Source organism: Balaenoptera ricei, chromosome 16, assembly GCF_028023285.1.
Source record: "Balaenoptera ricei isolate mBalRic1 chromosome 16, mBalRic1.hap2, whole genome shotgun sequence".
Lineage (NCBI taxonomy): Eukaryota > Metazoa > Chordata > Mammalia > Artiodactyla > Balaenopteridae > Balaenoptera > Balaenoptera ricei.
Window position 1 is genome coordinate 18,230,755 of NC_082654.1, and position 27,294 is coordinate 18,258,048.

Consider the following 27,294-nt stretch of genomic DNA (forward strand, 5'->3'; position numbering starts at 1 on the left):
TTTTTCATTTCAGTTATTGTATTGTTCAGCTCTGTTTGTTTGTACTTTAATTCTTCAAGGTCTTTGTTAAACATTTCTTGCATCTTCTCGATCTTTGCCTGTATTCTTTTTCCGAGGTCCTGGATCATCTTCACTATCATTATTCTGAATTCTTTTTCTGGAAGGTTGTCTATCTCCACTTCACTTAATTGTTTTTCTGGGGTTTTATCTTGTTGCTTCATCTGGTACATAGCCCTCTTCCTTTTCATCTTGTCTATCTTTCTGTGAATGTGGTTTTTGTTCCACTGGTTGCAGGACTGTAGTTCTTCTTGCTTCTGCTGTCTACCCTCTGGTGGATGAGGCTATCTAAGAGACTTGTGCAAGTTTCCTGATGGCAGGGACTGGTGGTGGGTAGAGTTGGCTGTTGCTCTGGTGGGCAGAGCTCAGTAAAACTTTAATCCGCTTGTCTGCTGATGGGCAGGGCTGGGTTTCCTCCCTTTTGGTTGTTTGGCCTGAGGCGACCCAACACTGGAGCCTACCCAGGCTCTTTGGTGGGGCTAATGGCAGACTCTGGGAAGGCTCACGTCAAGGAATACTTCCCAGAACTAATGCTGCCAGTGTCCTTGTCCTCATGGTGAGATACAGCCACCCCCCCGCCTCTGCTGGAGACCCTCCAGCACTAGCGGATAGGTCTGGTTCAGTCTCCTATGGGGTCACTGCTCCTTTCCCTGGATCCCGATGCACACACTACTTTGTGTGTGCCCTCCAAGAGTGGAGTCTCTGTTTCCCCCAGTCCTGTCGAAGTCCTGCAGTCAAATCCCGCTAGCCTCCACGTCTGATTCTCTAGGAATTCCTCCTCCCGTTCCTGGACCCCCAGGTTGGGAAACCTGACGTGGGGCTCAGAACCTTCACTCCAGTTGGTGGACTTCTGTGGTGTAAGTGTTCTCCAGTTTGTGAGTCACCCACCCAGCAGTTATGGGATTTGATTTTATTGTGATTGTGCCCCTCCTACCATCTCATTGTGGCTTCTCCTTTGTCTTTGGATGTGGGGTATCTTTTTTGGTGAGTTCCAGTGTCCTCCTGTCAATGATTATTCAGCAGTTAGTTGTGATTCTGGTGCTCTCACAAGAGGGAGTGAGAGCATGTCCTTCTACTCTGTCATCTTGAACCAGTCCCATCATTGTGGTTTTGATTTGTGTTCCCCCAATGATTTGTGATGTGGAGCATCTTTTCATGTGCCTGTTGACCATCTGTATGTCTTCTTTGGAAAAAATGTCTATTCAGATCCTCTGCCCATTTTTTAATTGGATTGTTTGTTTTTTCATGTTGAGTTGTTTGAGTTTTTTGTATATTTAGGGTGTAAGCCCCTTATCAGATATATCCTTTTCAAACATCTTCTCCCATTCAGTAGGTGGCCTTTTTGTTTTGTTGATAGTTTTTTCACTCTGAAAAAGCTTTTTAATTTGATTTAGTCCCATTTGTTTATTTTTGCTTTTGTTTCCCTTACCTGAGGGGACATATCCAAAAAAATATTACTAAGACTGATGTCAAAGTGTATATTGCCCATGTTTTCTTCTAGAAGTTTTATGGTTTCAGGTCTTAGATTTAAATCTTTAATCCATTTTGAATTTATTTACATGCATGGTGTGAGAGAGTAGTCCAGTTTGAGTTTTTTGCATGTAGCTGTCCAGTTTTCCCAGCGCCATTTATTACAGAGACTCTTTTCCCCATTGTATATACTTGCCTCCATGGTCATAGATTAATTGCCCATATAAGTGTGGGTTCCTTTCTGGGTTCTCTGTTCCATTCCACTGATCTATGTGTCTATTTTTGTGCCAGTACGGGCTATCTTGATTACTGTAGCTTTGTAAGATAGTTTGAAATCAGGGAGCGTGATACCTCCACCTTTGTTCTTCTTAAGATTGTTTTGGCTATTTGGGGTCTTGTGTTTCCATACAAATTTTAGAATTATTTATTCTAGTTCTGTGAAAAATGCCATTGGTATTTTATAGGGATTACGTTGAATCTGTAGATTACCTTGGGTATATGGTCATTTTAACAATATTAATTCTTCCAGTCCATGAACACAGTATATCCTTCCATCTGCTTGTGTCATCTTCAGTTTCTTTCATGAGTGTCTTACATTTTTCCAAGTACAGGTATTTTACTTGCTTAGATTCATTCCTAGGTATTTTATTCATTTTGATGCATTTATAAATGAGATTCTTTTCTTAATTTCCCTTCCGATAGTTCATTGTTAGTGTATAGAAATGCATCTGATTTCTGTATATTAATTTTGTATCTTGCAACTTTACCAAATTCATTGATGAGTTCTAGTAGTTTTTGATGGCCTCTTTAGGATTTTCTAAGTATAGTATCATATCATGTACATACAGTGACAGTTTCACTTTTTCCTTTCCACTTTGGATTTCTTTTATTTCTTTTTCTTGTCTGTTTGCTGTGGTTAGGACTTTCAATTCTGTGTTTAATAAAAGTGGCAAGAAAGGGTATCCTTGACATGTTCCTGATCTTAGAGGAAATGCTTTTAGCTTTTCACCATTGAGTCTAATGTTAGCTGTGGGTTTGTCATTTATCGCCTTTCTTGTTTAGGTATGTTCCCTCTATATTCACTTTGTTGAGAGTTTTTATCATAAATGGATGTTGGATTTTGTCATGACCTTTTCCTGCATCTTTTGAGAGGATCATATGATTTTTATTCTTCAGTTTGTTAATGTGGTGTATCACATTGATTGATCTGCAGATATTGAACCATCTTTGCATCCGGGGATAAATTCCACTTGATCATGGTGCGTGATACTTTTAATATACTGTATTGTTGAATTTGGTTTGCTAATATTTTGTTGAGGATTTTTGCATCTATGTTCAACAGTGATACTGGCCTGTGATTTTCTTTTTTTGTGATGTCTTTGGTTTTGCTATCAGGGTGATGCTGGCCTCATAGGATGAGCAGAATGCAGAAGTGTTCCCTCCTCTGCAATTTTTTGGAATGGTTTGAGAAGATATGTGTTAACTCTTCTCCAAATATTTGGTAGCATTCACCTGTGAAGCCATCTGGTTCTGGACTTTTGCTTGCTAGGAGTTTCTTTTTTTTATTACTGACTCAGTTTCATTACTGGTAATTGGTGTGTTCATATTTTCTATTTCTTCCTGGTTCAGTCTTGGGAGATTGTACATTTCTAGGAATGTGTCCATTTCTTGTAGGTTATCCATTTTATTTGCATATAATTGTTTGTAGTAATCTTGTATGAACCTTTGTATTTCTGTAGTATTGGTTGTAACTTCTCCTTTTTCATTTCTGATTTTATTTATTTGGGCCCTCTCTCGTTTTTTCTTTATGAATCTGCACATGCCCATGTCTTGGAGTGATTTGTGTGCAGGAGAGGGATCACTCTACTCACCTAAATATTTGCTTGATCATTAGCTCCTGAAGTATAAAGTGTGCAATTAGAGGGAAGTGTAAGATCTTAGTACATAATAAGTGGATGCTTCTATAAGTAGTATATGTGTAAAGTCAGTTATTTAAGTTCACAATTCAGATGTACATATACACACACATACATGCACACGTGCTCATAACATGAAGTCAATTACAATCACTCTCACGTTGTAGGTTCAAAACTTTAGGTAGACAAATGTCAAATATATATGTTTATATATATAAATATATGTATATACATTAAAAGATTTTTTTAACTTCCTTTCAGACTGACCGGATGGGTGCTGCTAAAACTGTTCAACAGCTTCTTTTGGAATATTCAAATTCACAAGGGTCAACTTGAGATGGTTAAAGCTGCAACTGAGGCAAGAATTATGTGAATCTGTCATTCTATATTCTCCACATTTGCAGAGTGACTTTTGAGTTCTTTTTGAAATGTTTTCTTGTACACTGTTGTGCATTCCTACACATTTGCAAGATTTTCCCCCGTGTGAGATAACTACAGTAGTTATGTATTTGTGGGGGATAAGTGGGGTAAAGGAGCACCTTCCAGCAATATGCAGGATTCATTCTGTAAGTTATCTTGCAATAACTCTGAAAATCAGGGAGAACAATCCTTATTTTATAAATGAGGAAATAAAGGCACATATAGATTAAGAAATTGTCCCAAGTCACAGCCAGTAAGTCTCTTACCCAGGATTTCAAACCAAACCAAGCTTGTGTCCAAAAACTATGTTCTTTTTATATGATTAGGGCTTCCTCTCAGAAGATACATAGTCAACTTGAACTCTTGATTGTTCTCCTCCTTCCCTGATTCTTTTATGTTGTTGTAGTTGTTTTTAGCTAGATGATATTAAATTGAAAGAAGTTCTTATTATGGAAAAATGTTTTTAAAGAATGAGTCACTAAGTAGCTCATGTTTGAATGACTTTAACCAAATGTGAAGTTGCAAACTGTAATTGAACTTTCCATCTGAATTTTAAATTTGGTGTTTTTCCTTTTGCTAGATGAATTTGCCGCTTATATTTCTACCAGTTCATAGATCACATATTGACTATCTGCTGCTCACTTTCATTCTCTTCTGCCATAACATCAAAGCGCCATACATTGCTTCAGGCAATAATCTCAACATCCCCATCTTCAGGTAAGATCAGCTTATTTTGAAAGTTAAGGTATGAAGATTATATTTTGAATTTTTCTTTTTTTATTATACCTTTTGATACATTTATTGTAATGACATTAGCTTTTTAAGTTTTGTTATAAAAGTAATGCATGCTTTTTGCAGAAAATTTGGGAAGTACAAAAAAGCATTAAGACCATCATCATTTGAACTTATTTGCAAAGCAGAAATAGAGACACAGAGGTAGAGAACAAACAGGGGAAGGAGTGGGTGGGATGGATTGGGAGATTGGGATTGACATATATACACTACTATGTATAAAATAGGTAACTAATGAGAACTGACTGTATAGCACAGGGAACTCTACCCAGTGCTCTGCGGTGACCTACATGGGAAGGAAATACAAAGGGGATATATTTATACATGTGGCTGATTTACCCTGCTGTACAGCAGAAACTAACACAACATTGTAAAGCAACCATACTCCAATTAAAAAAAAATACAACAAAAAAAGACTATCATCATTATTTCTGTGTTTTATATGGGATATTTGGTGAACTGTGAATAGCTAAACTTATCAGCAGTGTTTATCAAACATATAAAAGGCAATTAGAAAGAGAAGATAGCAAATTACTGTATCTGACTTGGCAGTGAGCAGGTGGGGGCAGGGTGGTGGTAGGCAGGTGGTAATGGTATAAAGGTAAGAAAGAACCATACCTGTTACTTTGACCTCATAATTTAGTAGAGCTAGAAACATAATAATTACAGTATAACATAAAAGGTATGTTTTAGAGGTTTTCAGGGGAATGCAGTGCATTCCATTCAGAGGGAATAGTATGTGAAAAGGCAGAGTGATTTAAAAGCATGATATGGTCATGAAACAGCAGGCAATTCTTAGACTCTAGGGTTAGAATGTAGGGTGCGTTAGGAGGGATCAGAGGCTGGAGGTGGTGACTGCGTAGGTAGTGAGAGTTAGGTCAAAACAATTTCTAAGCCAAGAGTTTAGAGTGTATCCCATACTTGAGAAGTGATACGTTCAGATTCGCATTTTGAAAAGTCATTCTGGATTAGAGGGAGTTAGATCAATTCTGACTCTATTGCAGTAGTTCAGACAAAAGATAATGAAGGCTTAAATAAAAGTATAATAGTGCTCTTGGAGAAGAGGTCACAGGTTTGAAAAGTATTTAGTTTCATACTTCAAAGTACAAAGCATCTCTAAGGTCAGCTCTGTGAGTAGTAGAGAGCACAAGAGGATGAATGTGGAGGGACCGGAAGGGAAGCAGGTTGTGCAGGTGGCGCTTCACAAGGGGGCAGTCACTGCTTTGCGTGCCATGAAATCTGATCCTCAGCCTCACGGTCCAAAGAGCTCCTTCCTAATCCCTTGGCTCAGAGTTCTGTAGCTAATGTGACGCATGTGAATGACTGAGAGAAGCCATTCATTCATGCAGTAAGCCAGTACTTACCCAAATGTGCTCTAGACAAGGGAGAACAAGATACATAGTCCTTACTTTCAAATAGCTCATAAAATAATGGGGAATGTAGGCAAACACCTAGCTCTCATCCAGTGTGATATGACCCTACAGGGCAGACACGCTTTTCCAAGTATCAGAATGTCTGTGTTTTCTCTCATGGGTACCTCTTCCCAGTGTCGAGGAACCTGGAAAGTTGAATTAAGAAGTCATCAGAAAGGTGCTTAGGTGTGAAGAGGACTGTTCCAGCTGGGCTCTTAGAGAAGCCTTGCCCCATAATAGTTTGCCTCTTCTGTAATCAGAACAGCTCATGTACTCATTCCCTCCAGGTTGGATTGGTTCTCAAGGTGGATCTCTGGGGAAGTACTTAATAAACATTGATAATTCCTCATAATCCAACTTCCCTTTTCACGACCTCTATGCCAGTCGTTGCTCAGCTTATCGTTCCTTCAGACATGACAGACTCTAGGTAACCTGGCCTGTTTATTTGCAGTGTTCTTTTGTTACATGCCAGTCTGTACATTCACAAACCACTTTTCAAAGGGACTTATTTTTGTGGATGGTTCATCTCATTTATTAAGAATTTATTCTGCAGAGTTTTACTTTCAAAGAGTGACATTAAGTTCTGGATATATCTTACTGTGGCCTCCTTATGCTGACTGTAGAAGATTCCAAAACTACATATTAATATTTATATTAATATCACTGTTTGAACAGAATAGGAGGAGGCTCTGAGTTGGAAAGGTTGACTTAAGTTTTGGAAAGTTTCAACCTCATATCAAAATAATTCATCAGTGCTGTAGACAGAGATGTGGGGTTGTGCGAATTGTTTTATTGTATGGATGTGTAAATGAAGCAAATTTTGGTTTCATGTTTTGGGAGGATGGTTATGCTTGGTTCCAGTTTGATAAAGTTACCCTTGTCTTACTGGGATACTCTCTAAGAAATACTTATTTGAGAAGGTTTCCCCAAAGGAGCTTTTGTAACATCACATTCATCTTGTAGTAAATGTGCCATAGGAAAATTTGGGGATGTCTAAAGGTCAGTGTCTTGAGACCCTGGACAGGGTTTTAAAATTTAGCAGTATTTTATAATCCTCTTAAAGTCTGTACCAGCACCTTTGCGGGGTAATATATCATGTAAACTCCTTTTGGCTTAGAACAGATGTAACAGAGCTTCATTATACACAGTGATATTCTGAAGGCTAATGAATAATGTAAATGACTGAAACACGTCAATATATGGAAAATGGAAAAATGTCCACATTTTCACAATCAGCAACTCAAACAACACATGAGGTTTATATCCAAATGACACGTTTCGAATAACTTGCTATTTGAGTACTCTTTTTAAATTTTTCTTTTTAAAAAATTAATGTGTTCTTAAATTTATAGTACCCTGATCCATAAGCTTGGGGGCTTTTTCATACGACGGAGGCTAGATGAGACGCCGGATGGACGGAAAGATATTCTCTATAGAGCTTTGCTCCACGGGGTACGTGTGATCTCTAATTATTCTTAAAGTCGTTATGGTAGCTATCACAGTAGAAGAAAATGAGACTTGATTGAGATTTTTTTAAAAACGTCTGAGTAATTATTTCAGTGATTATTGCTTGGATATGGGTTTGATGATTACTTTTTGTTATCACCAAAATATAACATTGGAGAAGCTCTTTTGATATTATCTGCGTGAGCAAAATATTTTGTCAAAAGTTATAGTTTTTTGTTTTTTTTTTAGGTTTAACTTTGCTGAGCTTATTCTAAGTTGGGTGATCTTGAGTTCATGAGTTCATATTTTACTTTCTCCTTATATTCCAGCATATAGTTGAACTACTTCGACAGCAGCAGTTCTTGGAGATTTTTCTGGAAGGCACACGCTCTAGGAGTGGAAAAATCTCCTGTGCTCGGGCTGGACTTTTGTCAGTTGTAGTAGATACTCTGTCTACCAATACCATCCCAGACATCTTGATAATACCTGTTGGGATCTCCTACGACCGTATTATTGAGGGTCATTACAATGGTGAACAACTGGTAAGAGGACCACCTGCACAAAAGTCATCTTTGCTTTTCCAGTCTTTTGCTTTTAGATAAGTGCTTTTAGAATTAAGAAAAGTTTTGTTACTCTCTAATTTTATAACACTGTAGGAAACGTGGTAGGATGGGCTTTCATCCCCTATGGCAGCCTGATTGGTAGTGCTGATGTGGTAATTTCCTGCATTTGGAGGAAGTGGCATGATTAGATTAATCATGCCTCGGTCATGGGGTCGGGAAGTGGAAGAATACTTGGTACTGAGTTGCCGCCTCTGCCCTGGGGAGGGTATACGTGGCTCGGTCTCCCCAGGGCTTGTTGCTTATGTGTAGAGTTTAAGTTAAACCTAAAGAACTGGTGGGATCATGTTGGCAAAGCAACTACAAACTAATTTTGAGCCTGCAGTAATTTTTTTAGTGAACTTTTTTACTGAAGTAAATAGTTACAGAAGAATGCACCCATCATACGCATGTAGCTTGAATTAGTACAAAATGAATACACCTACATAACCAGGACCCAGGTCAAGGACCCTAGAAACCTCCCTTATCCCTCTCTCATTGTTTTCCCCTCAAGGGTAACCACCCATCTTGACTTCTTACCGAATAGATTAGTTTGCCCATTTTTGAACATTATATAAATGGAATAATGTAGTGTGTGGACTTCTTATCTCTGGTTTCCTTTGCTCAGGCAACACCTGTTTGTTGTTACAGGTAGTTACAATTTGTTCATTGTCATAGCTGTACAGTATTGCAGTGTATGAATATACAATTTGTCTATTCTCCTGTTGGAAAAAAAGTTTGGTTTCCTGGTTTCAACTGTGATCATTCTTGTACATTTCTCTTGATGACCATATGTATGCATTTTGTCGGGTATATGCCTGGGAGTGGAGTCATTGGGTCATAAAGTATATGTATGTTCAGCTTCGTAGATGCTGCCAAACAGTTCTCCAAAATGGTTTTACCAACTTACTGTTCCTCCCAGCAGTGTGCAAGTTCCAGAGGAATTTAGTTTTGTTCTTATTTAGTGTGGAAGTCTTGGTCATGGTACTTGTTTCAAGCTTACTGCCCAAAGCATATCAGAAGCTCAAGGACTCCTAATAATTGGAGGCTTTAGAAATAAAGTGATAGACCTGGATTATTATTATTATCTCTTGTGAGACCCCTCCTTGTGTTGCCTGTGTCAATTCTGAACATATGCTCCACTCGCCCTGACTGCGTCTCATGACATCATATCTGAGTCCTGTGTCCCTTATACAGCTGACATTGTGCCTTATGCATGTTAAATATTCAGGAAACACTTACTGAATGAATAATTGGCTCAAAGGCCACTCTGGGGCTGAATTTGGCATTTGGTTGCCTAATGTTACATATTTGGACCATCGTGATCATCAGACCACAATAAGGTGGCCTCTCTGACATCTTATTTTTATCTGAGAACTGCAAAACAGTTTTTCAGGCTGTTACGTCATTTTTGCCCTTCAGTAGTTTGCAGTTCTATTTTTGTGAATGATGTAAACAATGCACTAAATGAAGTTGTGTTAAATGTTTCCTTTTTCATTGGCCAAATTACCTCCCCAGTGACATGATTACATCTTTTAGCATCTTTGAGTGCTAAACATTTTCTGACAGGTCTCAGTCAATGAATACTTATTTTCCTTCATTCGTTATTATCTTTTTCCAGACAAACCATCGGTTTCCATAAGAAAATTAATAAACTTTATTCTTTGGATAATGATGTTTGTATATTTGTTAGCTTTATTTCTTACCATGCTCTTCTTTCAAAATTGCAAATTAGGGAAAACCTAAGAAGAATGAGAGCCTCTGGAGCGTAGCAAGAGGCGTCATCAGAATGTTACGAAAAAACTATGGATGTGTCAGAGTGGATTTTGCACAACCATTTTCCTTAAAGGTGAGTGTCTGTTGAAATGAAGCTGTGTCAGCCTTGGTGTAGCTCAGTGTCACAAGATCTGGGCTCTAGTCCGGCCTCTGATGCCTCCTCTCCATGTGAGTTGGGGCCTCACTTTCTTCTCTTATAGAACGGGGACTCTGACAAGGATAGTGTTTCCTAAATTATTCCACTGAAATGTGCCTGTTGACAAAGGAGCCTAAATGTCTATGTTTGGGAGATACCAATCTCAAAATGTATTGCTATTTTTATGAGAATTTTGCGTGTTGCTTTATCTATATCAGTATTTTATATTATGTTTTAAAATTGCCCTTAAGAGAAATTTTTCAAAACGTATCTCACAGCTGGGTAACATTGATAGTCTAGGATGATGCTGTATTCTACTGAGTGGAGTCTAATACCTACATATTCAGAGGAATAGTGCCATCGTCACGGAGAAGCCTGGGGCTGGTGGGTCCCTGAGGTCCTGCAGTTTTAAATTCTTCAGATTTTCAAATTGGTAAAGGAGAAGGGAAGGATGGGGAGTTGGGAACCTAAAGATAAGGTGCAGAGATGTCCTGCTTCTCCTCCTGTTCCACTCTTTGGTTTTACTTTGAAAGAGTCCAACTGCTATGCTAGATGCATGCTTCCTGGCCTTAAGTGCTTTTGACTTTTAGGGACCTCATCATTTCTTATCACTTTTTGTTGTTGTTGTTGTTGTTAATATTGCACAGCTTCTCTTGTTCATGATTTGCTTTTGAATTGAGGTTCTTTTGAGTATAACGTGACCTTCAGGTTGTCAGATTTCCTTTAGAAGGTATGGTTGATGACTTATCACTATTAGTAATATTGGGAATGCCAAATAATTTCATGAAGATATGAGAAAAGTTAAATTTTCCCCTTAATTTTTAAATGATTTTGCTTAAGTATCATCCTGTTTTTTGGAGTTTCTGTTCTTAGATTTCATGCTTAACAACATTCTATGAGTTATTCTTCACTTCTGAAGACAGCTTAGGATATAGAAAGTATTCCTCATGTTATGTAATATGGCTCATTTTATTAACATCTCCCTTTTTACTTTTTGAAGGTGAAATTATATTTTATATATATATTTATGGAAGTGAGACAGTGGGAGTAAATGATTATATTTTATTTTATTTTTCCAGGAGTATTTAGAAAGCCAAAGTCAGAAACCTGTTTCTTCTCCACTTTCTCTGGAGCAAGCGTTGTTACCAGCTATACTTCCTTCAAGGTAAGGTTCCTGGAAATTTTTTATACTGACCCATCAAATATCTGTTATTTCTTCTATTGCATGGAAGAATTTGTTAACTTTATTAAGGACATTCATGTTCTTGTTTTTACTTCCTCCCTTGAGTAACTTTTCTCTTGGTCTGATAAAGGATCTTGAAATTATGTGTTTCCACATTAGTTTGAAGGTTTTTGATTACTTGCATCATAAAATCTTTTTGATTTTGTGAATCATGTAAGAGTTCTTATCTGATTTATATTTTTGAATGTTTGAAATGTTCTTTTTGGTAGTAACTTAGGCTATGCATATTGCATGTTCATGCAACGTATGAAAGAGTTTTCCTATGGGAATTTTCCAGAATTCAAATCGAATTGTCACTTAGAGAAATAGACTATTAAGCCCTTCCTTTAATATATGTTCAAATATTGAATTTTTGAAAATGTTTTAAAATGAGGCATCTTGCTTTGTGCATTCTTTCTGCCAGTGAGTTCTGGAAGTGATGTACCAACAGACTATTTAGTCATAATTAAATAACACGTTTTGGTCAGGAGAGTGTGTTAAACATAATAAGGTATATTATGGAGTAAAACAACCCATAGAAATTATCTGTGGCTTAAATTTAGAATATGTAGAAATTTAAAGTGTCTAATACATTGTATCTTAAGCCCACGTAGTATGCTTTGTGAAAGAGTGGGGTTATAGAAGTCTTAATTAAAAAAACAAAAACAAAAACTTTTTAGACCCAATGATGCTGCTGCTGAAGGTACAGACACGTCCATTAACGAGTCCAGAGATGCAACAGATGAATCCTTCCGAAGAAGACTGATTGCAGATCTGGCTGAGCACATTCTCTTCAGTAAGTAGACTTCCAGTCTTTAATTCCATAATTCAGATTCGGTGTGATGCAGTACGAACCATACAGGTTTTGGAATCTGCCGAAGTTAGGTTCCACTTCTGGTTCTAGTACTAATACACAGGGGGTGATAGGTAAGTTATTAGAAAGAAAGTGGTGCTGAGAGGATTTGAGGTAACCCAGTGAAACATCTCACACCGTGCCTGGTAGTTAGCAGGTACTCATGTGGTAGTTGTTAGGCATTTAAAAAAATTGCCAAAATGATTTGTTGCTTCTTTTGCTTATGAATTAGTCTCTTTGAACTAACTTGTGGTACAACATCTAGGTTTACAGTTGCATGTCCCTTTCCCCTGTGACCCCATGATCATTTTTATTTGGCAGATATTTTGCGGCTATTATGTGTAAATTTTTGTTTTAGCTGTGGGGAATACAAATTGAATAATGGTTCTGTACTTAAAGGCGTATGCTCTTCTCAGTGGGATAGTTGTACACAAATAATGCAAATGGGCGTGACTCAGAGTGGAGTGAGTTACCTGCAGAATTAGCTGTCCTTAAGTTCCGAATTGCAGCATGGTGTCATGTTGTAGAGGCTGCTTTAAGGTCGCAGAGCAGCAGCAGCGCGGGGCCCTTGGGGCGCCACCCAGGCGCGATCTCCTCGCCATTCCCTGTGCCTCCCCGCCATGAGGTCAGACTCTCAGCATTTCCTGCCGACACCAGTGTGTAGGCTTCCTCACCTCGTCCCCCTCCTTTCACTCTAGCTGCCTCTACTCCTGCTTTACGCTGGGCCAAGGTAGTCTTTCTGGAGCACATTTGATTGTGTCTCTCCCTTGCTTAAATTCTGGATGCTAAAAATAATTCATCCTTAAATGTTGAAGAGTTGTAAAATGAAGATAAAACTCACTACCCAAATAACCAGATGTGTTGCTGCCTAGTCTATAAAAATATTTTTAACCGTTCTGTATTGTGCTATTTTCCATTTATAACACAAATACTTTATTAAAAAAAAAACTGTAAATTTTCTTTTTAAAGGCCAAATATATATGGTACTCGGTACTTTTTTGTTTCTTAAACACTGGAGACAACATCAATTGTGAATGAAGTATTCATGAATTCATTATCATCTCAGAAAACCCACAGATGGTGTCTTATTTTAGATTATTCCATAGATGTTCTCATATTTGATTCGGATGATTAATAATTTTCTACAAATTTAGAATATTGAGTTATGGACTCTAGCCATTCTCAAATGTATTTCTGTCCCCTTCCTTCCTACCTCTGACCTGCCTCTGGGCCAGGTTGAAAAGAGGAAATTAAAACGTATTGAGCACCCATTACTCTGCGTCCTGTGCCAGGCCAGTCATTTCGTGCTCACACAGTTCAGTGAACCAGGTGGATGCTCATTGTACCAAAGGGAAGCTGAGGCTTGGGAATTTAAGACATTTCCCCCAAGTCGTGAAATTAGTGTAGAAGTTAGGATTTGAGCCCAGATTTCTGACTTTAAATACCTGTCCCCATCCCTTCCCCCCCCCCCCCCCCCCACTTTGTTGTAATGTGGTGGTGAATACTTGCAAGAAGAGTGAAGTAGAGTTGCAGGTATAGTAGACTGAGGCCAGGAACAAGTCAAGAAACACTAAAGTAGGATATCCTGTAGAGCTCTTAGAATAGGCTCATACTTTGGGTCTTGGTATTTCCATAAAGATGTCTCTTGGTCACTGAGTAACTAACTTCCATTGGTTTGGACTGAGGGCGGACCTGTCTTAGACTGAATTCTATTATGTGATGAATAATGATCTCTAATGAGGTTCCATTGGCCCAGAACATGGTATAATGTTGTAACTTCCCTTTGGTAAATCGGTTATAGGAAATGTGGCAGAGGACTTTTATAATTTTAAATACTCCTGATTAAGATTTAGGTACTTTAAAAAAGTTTTAGCTATATTAAAAAAAAAGTGCAACTAAAGATCTGTGTTTGCCTTCCAGCCGCTAGCAAGTCCTGTGCCATTATGTCAACACACATCGTGGCCTGCCTGCTCCTCTACAGACACAGGCAGGTATGTCTGCAGTGTCACCTGGAGTTCAATAGAAAGCATGAAAATGCTTTGTCAGCTCTTCAGATACTTGTCCACTGATAGATTTGGCCCCCTTCCAGCTAGTCCTGTGAGATAAACAATAAAATAAGCTAAGGACTCTGCCCACAGGTCCTTACACCTATGGAGGTGTAAATGGAGGAAGAAATCAACATAAAAAAACCTCAGAGACTGTTTTATATGACAGTAAGACATTCTTTGAGTAATACAGTTAACATAAATAAGGCGTATCTCATCAACATGCGGAAAGTATTCTGATAGCTAATGGTTTCCAAGCTATTTGATTTGTATTTTGGACCTGCGCTCTGCCTTCCCACAATACACTTGTCTAAGCCCTGTGATGGGAAAGACTGTGTCTGTCTGTCTGTCTGTCTGCCTGCCTCTCTCACAGTCATGTTCTCAACACCAAACACAGTGCCAGTATATAGACACCAAATAAATATTTGTCAGATAAATATTTAGAATGAGGGAAATTCTTGCTAAAAAATAAGTACTTCTCACTTTCAGATGGTGGCTTCTCCCTTTTGTGATCTTACGTGCTCGTATCATGTGTTGTGGCTAGAGTAGTCTCTGGATGTGGAGTATCTTGACATTCCTGGGGGACAGCTCTTTAACCAGTCTTCTGACTTTCTTTACGCGGTGTTTTGGCTCTTTTTCCGTATGTGCCAACAGCGAGGTGCAGGAAAGCCAAGGCAAGAAAAAACATCCTTGGAACGGTCTCTTCATCTTTTGGGAAGGAGGTTTTTCTGTTCTCATGAGACCACTTCTCTCTGTTTCTCTAGGGAATTGATCTCTCCACATTGGTGGAGGACTTCTTTGTGATGAAGGAGGAAGTCCTGGCTCGCGATTTTGACCTGGGTTTCTCAGGAAATTCAGAAGATGTAGTCATGCATGCCATACAGCTGCTGGGAAATTGCATCACAATCACGCACACCAGCAGGAACGATGAATTTTTTATTACTCCCAGCACAACTGTCCCATCAGTCTTTGAACTCAACTTCTACAGCAATGGGCTGCTCCATGTCTTTATCATGGAGGCCATCATAGGTATGTCGGGCCCTGAAATATTTTTGTGGCAAGTAAAATGGCCAAAAGCACATGGCGGTGTCTACTTCAGTTTGGATGATAGCCCCTTGTTTGCGGGAATGTGTTGCTATAGTTTTAGTTTTCAAATAAAAATGTCATCTGCTATGTCCCTGTTTATAGCTTATTCTTACATTAACTGTTCAACAAGTAGTAACTGGATTACTGTATGCATAGTATTACACGTTTTACTAGGGAGGAGAGGTAAGATGTCTTGCTATTCGTGAGCTGAAAATCTAAGTGAGATGAGACATACACAACAGTGAAGTGAGTGGAGGCAACAGAGGAGACGGAGAGCAGACGGGATGGAAGCTTCTGAGGAAGGTTTGATAGGGTTGGGATCACATGGAATCACAAGAAGTAAATTCTGAAGGGATTTACTTAAATTTCTCTAGTGAATGCAGATAATTATTTTTGATGTATTAATAATCTATTGAGGTAATCCAACTAATCTGAGCCAGTTGAAGTTTTTCTTGGAGATCTAAGGCTGCCAGCTTCATTGATGCTTTTACTTTCTCAGCCTGCAGTCTTTACGCAGTTCTGAAGAAGAGGGGCCTGGGCGCGCCTGTGTCTCCCAGCTTGATCAGCCAGGAGCAGCTGGTGCGCAAGGCCGCCAGCCTGTGCTATCTGCTCTCCAACGAAGGCACCATCTCTCTCGTAAGTGAAGACTCTTTAGTGTTGCCTCTTCTGTTTTTCTTGAGCATCTTTGTGAAATCATAAAATGCTTTCCTTTTGGAGAGTTTTTGGCCCATTATTGAAGCTTTTATCCTGCTCCTGGGTCTCAGTGACCACCAAACCATTATGTCGTTGCTATCTTGGTTTGCTATTGGGGTCACTGCTCCAGTGAACCCTTCGCGTGCTGTGAGGTGTGATAGGACAGATGGCTCAGCGTTCTCTATCACTCAGATCCAGAGTTATTGAGCTCTTATTGTGCTTAAGCCCCTGGGTCAGGGGTTTGTAAATAATTACCATGCCCACTCGTGGATGATAGAACCGTAGAAGATAAGAGTCAGAAACAGCCTTAAAACTCATCTGCTCAACCCCTTCTCCTTTACAAATGGGGAAAGTAAGGCCCAGCGGAACTAATGAGCATTTATATTATATTTAAATACTTCTAGACATTTATAATGAGGCATGCATATTAAGCAGTAGAGAGATTTTTTCCTCAAAATCATCAACAAACAGAATTTATATTTTATTTTGAAGTCTGTTCTTTTCCACTTACATGAATGTGTCCTGGGACATTTATGAGCCCAGGTATTGTGAGTGCAGCTCTCCTCCACAGCGTTCTTTATACATGTTACGTTTGTGGTCCTGTTGGGGAGTCTGTTCTGCATGAATCTTGGGGGCAGGGTGGGAGGGAACAGGGTAGATAAGGCTCTCAAGTTTGACCTTGTCTTTCACTTGGGTCTTTCTTGAGTTATTTGAATACATATTGTGTTTCCTCATCCACCACCTTTGTGTACAACATTTACTGTAAGATAGCTTTTGCAGAGAAATTGTCTTATACAGGAAGAAGCAGGTGTAGGGTCCTGACAAGCAGCCCTTCTAAGGCCTTGCTCCACTCGGGGAGACACAGCTCAGGAGCTCCCTCTGCCGGTGGGGCTGCATTGGGTGCTCTGCCAGTCAGGTTACAAGGTCTCTTCTTTCGTCCACGACATGCACTCATCAAGAGGGCGGGCGTCGGAACTCTAAGGGCTTGCCCAGTGGAGGGAGGCAGGTGATGCCGTGGAAGTATTCAGCAGCTACCTTGTATGCTATTTTCTGTCTTTAAAAAAATCAGTGGAGGACAGTGACATTTACATTGAAATGCCTTTTCTTTTTAGCCCTGCCAGACGTTTTACCAAATTTGCCATGAAACAGTAGGCAGGTTTATCCAGTATGGCATTCTTATAGTGGCGGAGGTAAGAGGACATGCTTGCCTTTGTTTGCCTGTATTTAGTTTCTTGCTCTTCGTTATCTTTCCTACCAGCCACCTGAACCAATAATTCCGCTTGATATATAGTCGAGTCCAGATGAGATGAAGAGAAAAATAAGAATGGGGAGAATAAATGTCTTTCGGGACTGCTTAATATTTTGGTTGCTTTTGTGTAATGGGTGTTGTGTAAGACATATCTTGACTTGATTCCCTGACATCCAGAAGTCTGCCTTCCAAGATCAGCTCTTCTGCATATCTGTGTGCTTGTAGCTTGCACATATGCATTTTTCTTTTTTGAGATTTTGTTTTAATTTTGGCACCTTTAGTATAGAGGGTATGGCCTGGGAAAATAGGTACCAGTTTAGGAGAGGGAAGGGTATTTTATTTGATCTGTCTGGTAGCTTTCGCCCTCACTCTTTCTTTTTTCCCTCCCCTGCTGTCTTCCGAGTGATTTTGAGTTTGGAGAGGGCAGTGGATTGATGTTGTGAATGGCTAAACAGAGCAGAGTAGGGGAGGGAATGAGAGAGGACTGCTTTGTCTGGGGTCCAGCCGGGCAGGTGTTTGCGTGCCTGTGCTTGTTTATTTACTCTCGGTCATCTCCCTGGCATAGCCAGATGATCAGGAGGATACCAGTCCTGGTCTTGCGGAGCAGCAGTGGGACAAGAAGCTTCCTGAACCTTTGTCTTGGCGAAGTGATGAAGAAGATGAAGACAGCGATTTTGGTGAGGAGCAGCGAGATTGCTACCTGAAGGTACTTGGGCGAAGAATTCTGGTGGACATGACAGTGATGAGTTGAGGCTTATGTCGCCACAAGTTATGAGGTTCTTATAAACTGGGACTCTGGTGACTAATTCACATTCAGCGCGCTCACAAACTAGCTGGGGTGCTTTCTGCTCAGTTAGGATACCGAAACTGTTTGAACTGAATTAATACCTTAAATTGTTCAGTTTGGGTATAGATAAATGGAAAAAGAGACAAGAGTCTGAAAATTCAGGAAGATGAACATCATAGATGATACCTTTCATGAGCCACTCATCATAATGCACAGGTGCAAACCTGTTGACCCACACCTGCACTCACTCCTAAAGAGGCAGTGGTTTTGTTCAGTCATCACTGAAGCAAGGCAGCACCGTACCAGGTATGGGAGAGGATTAATACTCAGCTGCCACCGGCCCAGTTGCTCTCTGTGAGTCACGCTCAGTCTTGCCGTCTCGCCCCAAATTGCCTACATCAAGCTCTTTGCCTTCAATTAAGACAAATCCTATCACAGGAGAAAATTTTATTTTTAAAAGATTGTCCCTGCTTTAGAAAAAGCAATTTTGTCTGATTTGTAATTTTAGAAATTAGTAATAATGACCCTTCTTTTCTGAATACCCTAAGTGGATTACTCTCTTTGCAGCAGGATAATACCCCTAGTTTACACACACACACACCCAGAGGAGAGTCCAAATGACTTTTGGAGGTTTTCCATGTTGGGTATTATTAGTTTCGAGATGGGGCAGTGATCTTGCTTCCACACTCCAGAGAGGCTTGTCTGAACGTGCATGTTTCGGGGGAGGGGTGCAATGAGAGTGCCCACTGCCCAAAGCACCCCACCATCACCACCACCATTCCCCGCTGTGCCGGACTGTGGGCCCGAAGCCCTGTGGGGATGGCAGGCAGCGAGGGCTGGGAGGGACTGAGATGATCTCGGGGGTCTCGGCATGTGGCCTTTTTGCGCACTTGAGTGACCGTCGAGCCAGGCTTCAAAGTCTGGAGGGTCCAGCCTCGGGACCAGCTATTTTCAGTGATGACAGTATGGCATAATTGTGTCATTCAAGTATGACAATTTCTCCTAGGCAGCTGTTCAATGAACGCAAACCTCAAGTACTGTGAATGTCAGTGATTACAACAAAGAACGCATTTCAAAACCAGCAGTCATTTGCGGGGGCGATTCTGTGCACACGGAGTAGTAGGCTGCTTCCGTGTGGAGGCGGTGAGAGGCCGGCCTCTCGAGCCGCTGGTGCTCCGAGGGGGTTCCTTCGTCCCCCGGTGACTGGGTCTCCCGCCCTTGCCCTCCCAGGTGAGCCAGTCCAAGGAGCACCAGCAGTTCATCACCTTCCTGCAGAGGCTCCTTGGGCCTTTGCTGGAGGCCTACAGCTCTGCTGCCATCTTCATTCACAACTTCAGTGGTCCTGTTCCGGAGCCTGAATATCTGCAGAAGCTGCACAAATACCTAATAACCAGGACAGAAAGAAGTGTTGCAGTGTATGGTATGTGTGACCCTATTTTGGCTTCTTTTAAAAGCTATACACATTTTTCGATTATAGGAATCTGCTCATTGTAGATAATTGGAAAAAAGAATGCAAAATTATCCTGACCTCTAACTCCATAGATTACTACTACTACCTGTTTGGGTGTGTTATATAAATTGAATGATACAGATAGATATTCTTATGTCTGGCCTTTTTCATTTAACTTTGTAAGTGAGATTCATACATGTCGTTGCATGTAGTTGTTTGTCTATTCTTGTTGCTTTGTAGTATTCCATTGTATAAGTATTTACCACATTTTATTTATTCACATCCATCATTGATGGATATTTGGGTGTTGCAGTTCAGAGCTACTCTGAATAGTGCTGCTGTGGACATGTTTGAATGTGTCTTTGGGTGAACACAGGGACTCATTTATGCTGGGCTGTATAGGAGAATTGCCTAGTCAGAGGGTGTGGTGGGTTCAGCTGTAGTGGGTACTGCCAAGCGGTTCTTAAGTGCTGAACCAGTTTGCACTCCTAGTAGCAGTGGGTGTTTCATGTGCCCCCCATACTGGCCGGCACTTGGTACTGTCTGCTGCAGAAGAGGTGTGACTGGGGTGGGAGTAGCATTTTATACAGTTAACGGTTTAGGACTGAAACTACTTTGAATCAATAATTTTTAGAGCCATGAGGGATCTAGAGGTAATCTATCTGGAGATATCTAGTTATAGTTATCTAGAGGTATCTAGATCTCTCTATAGATAGATAGATACATAGATAGATAGATGTGTAGGTATATCCCTAGATATATCTCTAGATTGCTATCTAGAGCTAGAATCACCTCACTTTATAGATGAGGACATTATTCCAGATCACATAGCTTGTTAAAGGGCAACCTGGGTTTAGAATTCTTTTTTTCCAGCCTCTAGACTTGTGCTCTTTCTGGTCCCACTGGTGTGGTAGTCATGTGTGCATCACTGTGTAGTTTAAAAGAATTTCTACACACTGTCTTGTTTGAGTCTTACAAAAATCCTTCAAGAGGGATGTTTTGGGTATTTCTCTTTCCCTTCCTCTTCTCTCTGTTCTTCCCTCCCTCTTTCTCTTCTTATCCCTCTCTCCTTCTCTTTTTTCCTTAAAAGATGACAAAGTAGGTTTAAAGAAATGGCAGATCCTTTGAGGCCTCACAGGTTGCCAGTAGCGAAAGGGAGCTTGACCCAGTCCTTGGACTTGCTCTGACCCTCTCCCTAGCCTCCCGCGCTCTTACTGTGGATATCGGGGGTTTACGTTGTTGCTGGGCCTAAACGTTTGACAGGGGCTTTTTCTTTCTCCACAGCTGAGAGTGCCACCTATTGTCTTGTGAAGAATGCTGTGAAAATGTTTAAGGATATTGGGGTGAGTGTCCCCTGCTTATGGTATAAAAGAGTGTGTTCACGTCTGTCTTCTTTCTATTTAGATCTAGTCTATGTGAGGCACCTTTGTGTTGGGCTGAACCCTGGGAGAAGCAGTTTCTGCTGGATTAATCATGCAGGCATATCTGGGGATTGGGAGAAGGGGCACGTTGAAGGTGAGGCCCATCAGCACAGATTTATTTGAACGTTTCAGAATTTTCCTGGTTTTCACCTTCATTCCAAACGAAGGTGTCAGTGTGTTTCAAGATTCTACTACAGTTTTGATGGGGATGTTAATTATGCCATATGATTTTCAGTTATTTTCTTTTTTTTTTTTTTCTTGGCTGCGCCGTGCGGCATGCGGGACCTTAGCTCCCCAACCAGGGATTCGAACCCATGCCCCCTGCATTGGGAGTGTGGAGTCTTAACCACTGGACCGCCAGGGAAGTCCCTTCAGTTATTTTCTTGTGCTTTTACCGATATTTCTAGAAGCATCCTCAGGTATCCCTTATCTTCACATATCATTTGGGACATGAGTTCCATGAAGGTACTAGTGGTCTTTGTAAGGGAATATTTATGACTTTATTCCAACATAAATTTAAAAATACAGTACACTGGTTGAACTCCACCCCAAAAACCCCACATCTGCCCCCATAACCTCCCCACCCCACACTCGCACACGCCTACTTGGACGTTTACTTAAAGCCCGCATATGGCTCTACGTGCCTTACTGCATTTTCTGGTCTAGGACACAGAACAGGGTTGGTGACAGAAATTTCCCCCCCACCCTTTTTGGTTTGTCTTTAATTTAATCTAAACTTTCTCTCTAGGTTTTCAAAGAGACCAAACAAAAGAGAGTGTCTGTTTTAGAACTCAGCAGCACTTTTCTACCTCAGTGCAACCGGCAAAAACTCCTAGAATATATTCTGAGTTTTGTGGTGCTGTAGGTAACTCCTGGCACGTCTGGCCAGTGACGAGTGCGGGATGAGTCCCTTGTAGGCTCCTGCCTGTGGCTCGAGAGTGGAAGGTGCCATCGTGTGGTCGGGCCTGACCTGTCCTGATGTGACCTCCTGGAAGACAAGTGCCTTCTCCCCTCCGTGATCTGTGACCATCGGGCTCTGAGATGACACAGCCGCCTACAGATCACACTTTAGGGGCCCTCAGCCTCCGTTCACAGTTCATAATCAATAGATTACAAAATGAAATCACAAACGATTATTTTGGAGTTTATTAAAGATTTACATTTTAAGTATAACTGTTAAGGACTAATTACTGTGATGGACACAAAAATGTAGTTGATTCTAGAACTGAATCATGTATAGTATACTTAATGCTGTCAGGTAATTTGTTGGTATATTTTCTGATTAATGGTTAATGCTTCCTTTAAAAATAATTGCGTCATCCATTCCCTGGATTTTTTTTGTTTGTTTGTGTTTTTTTGTTTTTATCTTTGTCAATCGTAGCTAAATTTTAAGTGGGAACACTTTTCATCTTAAAGTGCTTTACAAATGAATGGGCTAATATACATCACACCCAGGTATCACTGTGCTGTCTGTTGCAGTCAGATACAGAAAGTGTTTTAAGAGCTAAGTGAAGACACAATATTAGTTTAGGTCAGGAATAGAGATAATGTGACCAAACAGCTAACACCAGGAAATAAATTTGGCTGGCGAAATTCAAGATAAACCTGGCCAGAAAACTGACTTTGAAAACGTTTGTTCATATGAAAAAGTGCCATTGAGTTTTAAATGACCAGCAAGTATTTAGGAACAACTCCTATTTTATGTCTGTATCCCTTCCCACCCCTCAGGTAGTACCCGCCTCTCTCAGGTACAGCTGTTTCTTAGAGAGAGCAACTGTACTAACTTATTAGCTTGGCCTGATAGCCTGTGTTAAAGTGCCCTGGCTTCAGGCTACTGACCCAGTCCTCTCATGCCACGCAGACAGGTCGTGCCCTGCACGTCTTCTGGGTGGCTGGTACCCACTCACGTTGGGCAGAGTACAACCTGGACAGTATATGTGATAGCCCTGCGGACTGGCAAATGGTCAGAGGCATTTATAGATTTTTTAGCTTTGAGGAAGAAAAAAACCACAGTTCTTTAAAAATGTGCGTGGGTTATTTTCCTAAACCCCAATGCCACATAGTGGCAAATAATTATGAAAAATTGTTCATAACATGTAGGTGCCTTTTTGTGAGCAGGGATCATAATTGTTAGCTAATTGTGGTAATTATAGTGATTTCTTAAAAATCATGTAACATTAAACGTTTTCTAACAGCTTACTGTTCCTTCTCTTCTCTCCATGGTATTATGGAATAGGAATTTTTCGTGATGAATATTGCAGGTAATCTTTGAATTTAATCGAAAAGTACTGAGAATTAAGTTCGTGCTTTCATCAGCTTGGATTTTTAAACACTAATAATATCTCATGAATATTCTGTGTGTGTTGCAAGAGGGAAAGGTACTAATTGGTATTTCACATTGTATGAAACTTTTGAAACTCAGAGCAATAATGTCATGCTTTTGTGATTTTCTTCCACTCTTTTCAAATTCCGCGTTTAAAATATATGTTTTCTTTATAGGCGTTCACGTACCATTAAGCAGTTGTCAGTGTTGCAGCGTCTCTGGTGTGGAGCGGGGTCTTCCCCGTGTAGCATTCCATTTTCCTAAGTAGGATGGAGCTCTGTGTTTGGGGGAACAGCCAGGGAGGCTTATTTATCCCCTTGTGTGTTCCTTGTCTAGGCAAGCAAATATTTCACTAGTCTCTTTTACTCATCCGCTAAATTATAGACCAAGGATTACTCAGACCCTTTAAGTCAAGGTTGGGACTGACCTCCCAGTGGATTCTGCTGCCCTGCCTGTGACTTCTGCTAAGAGCTACTGCTGCACCAGCCTAAGCAGGGAACAGTGGCTTCTCTGGCTTTATTTTTCCCTTTCAGTTGGTTTGTTTTCTAGAAATCTACTCAGATGCTTTGGGGAATGCAATGTATGATTTGCTAGCTCTCTCGCCACTTAACTCACTGTGAGAATAAATATGCATGCTTTCTGTAATTAACTGGTGCTTTGAAAACCTTTTTTAAGGAAGACAAATCTCAACCAAAGTTCTACTCATCCAGACAAGCTCACCCTCGAGTTAACTTTAGCACAGCTCATTCTTGAGTGCCTCGTTACTAACGAACATCCATCAGCCCAGTAAGGCTTCCAGAGAGCACTGTTTTGCTAGAAGATTTATTCTTGTTTTCCAAAAGCGAGTGTCTTTCATGTAAGATGACACAAACTAGGTGCTTGTAAATAATTTACTACAGTTTACTCTATTGCATTTCTAGAAAACTGAAATGCATGTCCTCCAGGGGAAGACAAGCTGTGACTCAAGTTAAAAAGCAAACAAAAAGACCCAATAATAAGCAATGTGAAATTGCACTCTTTCAAAATGAGAAAATCCTAAGAAATTCAAAAGAGGGGAAGGAATTTTTACTCTCAAAATTTAAAGAAGAACCAAGGGAAAGAACTAGCATGAAGTGTGTAGAACTAGTAAGTTAGTACTGTGAGTCTTCCTTCTCAGATCTTTTAAGTCTCACAAAGCCACAAGAGTGAGTGGAGAAAACATCAGGGATTGCAATGAATGTAAGATTGTGGGATTTCCAATCCGAAGGGGAAAAGCATTTCCCAAAGTTCTCCGTGTATGTGAGCGCTCTGTGAGATCTTCATAGGTGTTTTGTATATAGAAAAAGTGCTGCTGGTAAAATAAATTTGCACACGGACCCTCTTTCCTAGAAACTCACAGTGCACTTGAGTGCAGTAAGGGCTCAGGGCCTGCCAGTACCAAGCCCGTTTAACCCAGCATTTCCCAGTCTGTGTGATCCCAGGGCCTTTTTCCCCTTTGGGACACCTATGGACCTCTCCTTAGGGTCACAGAAAACATTTTGGGAAACACTATGTTAGGTAGTTCTGTAAGGGGTCAAAACAACAACTGCCCTGTGGCACAGAGGCAGAATTTGCATATGCGTTTTGTATGATCAAATGTTACATTTCATGGATGTGTATTTCCTCCCCTGGAGACAATAAGCACAGAAAACTATAGTATAGGTGGTCAGAGCTCTTTTCTTTGATGAAAGACCAGCCCTTAACGTATCTGGGTTTTTCACCAAAAGTAGCAAAGTTAACACTAGGATTAATTGGGATAAAAAAATTAAGATTTTAATTCAAACCTAGAAGAAAATATTGCACAATCGAATGCAGCTTTTTATCCACAAATAGTTCTAGTGTTTAGAAACGATAGGACTTACCACTGAGGTTTATAAGACTTAACTTGGATGTAAATCTGTTTTTTAAAACACATTTTAGGAACTTGAGACTTAGCATCTGGCGTTTCAGTTTAATACAAACTAATGATTGAATTTGAAAGAGACTTTTGACTTTATTTCTAAACATCTAAAGTTCTGAAAAGCCTTGATGGAAGGTGTTAAACTATTTGCCCGTTGTACAGAGAAGTGTCAGATTGTTATAAAAAGATTTATTATAAAGTACCATGTGACGCTGTGAGTGAAACTTATTTGGAAACATTGATTTTTATGCTTGTCAGTGTATTGTAAGAAGCACAGAAGTGTAGTTTTGTTTTAATAAACCAAAAAGTGAATATATTCTGGATGTCTTGCATTTGTAGTTAAAAGTTCCCTACATAATTCATTGTACGAACGGTTCTTGTTTGACTTCACATAGGCCTTTATTAAAATGCTTATAAGAAATAATCTTACATAAATTTGTGAACCTACAGTGCATGATTTTATTATTGACCCAGAGCTCTTCAAATTTGATCAAGCATTTGGGGATGTAGATATCTACAGCTTGGCTACTGCCCTTCTCAGTAAATATTCACATCACAGAGAGATTCTTTGGGTTTCTGTAAATATTCCTTTAAACGTGGTGCTTCTGATATATTTTAATATGTTTAAGTTTATAAAAGCATGAACTGAAGTCTTAGGTTTTTCCCACTAGTTCATGATAGTTGCTCAGAATAGTTTACTTTTTTTGACAAGTAAGACGAGTATTTTACTAGAGCACAGTTTTCTCTGGATGCTTTGAAACTGCTCAAATGCAGCCTTCTCTCCAAAGTGTGCCCCCTGGAAAGGGTGTTAAACAGGTGCCTGGTGATGCCATCCGTGCCCTTTGGGTGCATGACAGTGCGTGACAGGGCTGTGAACCTGCTCAACACCCAGGATCAACCCACCTGTTCTGCACCAGCTTCTCGATCTGAACTTTGTACTGTAGCCCCTTTGATTTCCTCTGGGATGTTGTTGCCATGACTATGCCCTCACCCTTTGGTGTATTCGTTCTTTCCCTTGCGTTAGCGACTTTCTTGCTCCTGCCAAACATTGCCTTCCCTTCATCAAGGCAAAATTCTAACTTTTACAACCACTCGTTTTTAAGTGGATATTAATTTTGAAGTTTAGTCTTTTTAATGTTTAGTCCTATATTCACTAATTGTAGTCCTAGTTATGCCCCTTTTAAACACCTTACAGTCGGTCCGGTACACACCTAACTAGCAAAATTCTAATGTACAAATAGAAAGGCATTTTCTTAATTGTCCACAGCATCTGTGATGTCCACGCAGCGGCCACTGCTTAGCCGTCTCTGGATGCCAGCGTAGCTCCTGCGTTGTGTGACTTGTACCACAAAGCTTGGCGTCTGGGTGCTTCTCAGCCCTCAATCTAGGAAAAGGAAGCCTCGTCCAAGTTGTGTTCTGTGTGTGGAGTTTATATAGCCTTTCAAATCTGTTGTTGTTATTTTTAAGAAAAGGAATATAGCAGAGAGAGCATGGGGTTTGGGGAGCAAAAAACTTAAGATTGAGTCTGGCTCTCGTGCACATGCTGGAAGACTTTGAGCTGGTCGCCTCACCCCAGTGAACATACATGGGTGTCCTCTGTGTTGTGTGGGGACAACAGTGGATTTTTTTTTTTTTAATTTACCACTGTTTTCTTTCTTTTTTTTTTAAATTAATTAATTTATTTTTGGCTGTGTTGGGTCTCCGTTTCTGTGCGAGGGCTTTCTCTAGTTGCGGCAAGTGGGGGCCACTCTTCATCGCGGTGCGCGGGCCTCTCACTGTCGTGGCCTCTCTTGTTGAGGAGCACAGGCTCCAGAAGCTCAGGCTCAGTAGTTGTGGCTCACGGGCCTAGTTGCTCCGCGGCATGTGGGATCTTCTCAGACCAGGGCTCGAACCCGTGTCCCCTGCATTAGCAGGCAGACTCTCAACCACTGCGCCACCAGGGAAGCCCACAACAGTGGATTTTTGAAGATGAAATAAGGTGGAATGAATGCAAAAGTGTTTTGTAAGCTTAAGAGTGTTGCAAATGTGTGGTATTTGGTTTTCTCGATTTCCTACTTAGGAAAGAAAATGTAGCTCTGAAAGGGAAATTAGGAGTCACCTGGTATCTGGCACCCAAGTTTTACAGAAGAGGACGTCACTGGTGCTTGCACAGTAAGTGATGATAGAATCTAGAACAGAAGCAGCATCGTTCGACCCTCAATTCCACCCCACTTCAATCCCACC

General features: G+C 40.4%; 1 protein-coding gene across 6 annotated transcripts in view; it reads left to right on the forward strand.

The window, feature by feature from the left end:
- The window catches only part of GPAM (glycerol-3-phosphate acyltransferase, mitochondrial), a 41,839-nt gene extending 16,452 nt beyond the window's left edge, over window positions 1-25,387 (forward strand). For all 6 annotated transcript variants that reach the window (XM_059899762.1, XM_059899765.1, XM_059899764.1 and 3 more), the window contains 15 exons: window positions 3,705-3,801; window positions 4,444-4,580; window positions 7,420-7,519; window positions 7,843-8,055; window positions 9,848-9,961; window positions 11,104-11,189; window positions 11,927-12,042; window positions 14,020-14,090; window positions 14,909-15,173; window positions 15,730-15,866; window positions 17,036-17,113; window positions 17,738-17,878; window positions 19,190-19,379; window positions 20,694-20,752; window positions 21,579-25,387. In XM_059899762.1, the coding sequence (XP_059755745.1) occupies window positions 3,705-3,801; window positions 4,444-4,580; window positions 7,420-7,519; window positions 7,843-8,055; window positions 9,848-9,961; window positions 11,104-11,189; window positions 11,927-12,042; window positions 14,020-14,090; window positions 14,909-15,173; window positions 15,730-15,866; window positions 17,036-17,113; window positions 17,738-17,878; window positions 19,190-19,379; window positions 20,694-20,752; window positions 21,579-21,695 (1,921 nt within the window). In that variant the 3' untranslated portion in view covers window positions 21,696-25,387. The remainder of the gene's footprint in view (window positions 1-3,704; window positions 3,802-4,443; window positions 4,581-7,419; window positions 7,520-7,842; window positions 8,056-9,847; window positions 9,962-11,103; window positions 11,190-11,926; window positions 12,043-14,019; window positions 14,091-14,908; window positions 15,174-15,729; window positions 15,867-17,035; window positions 17,114-17,737; window positions 17,879-19,189; window positions 19,380-20,693; window positions 20,753-21,578) is intronic.
- Window positions 25,388-27,294: the final 1,907 nt, after the last annotated feature.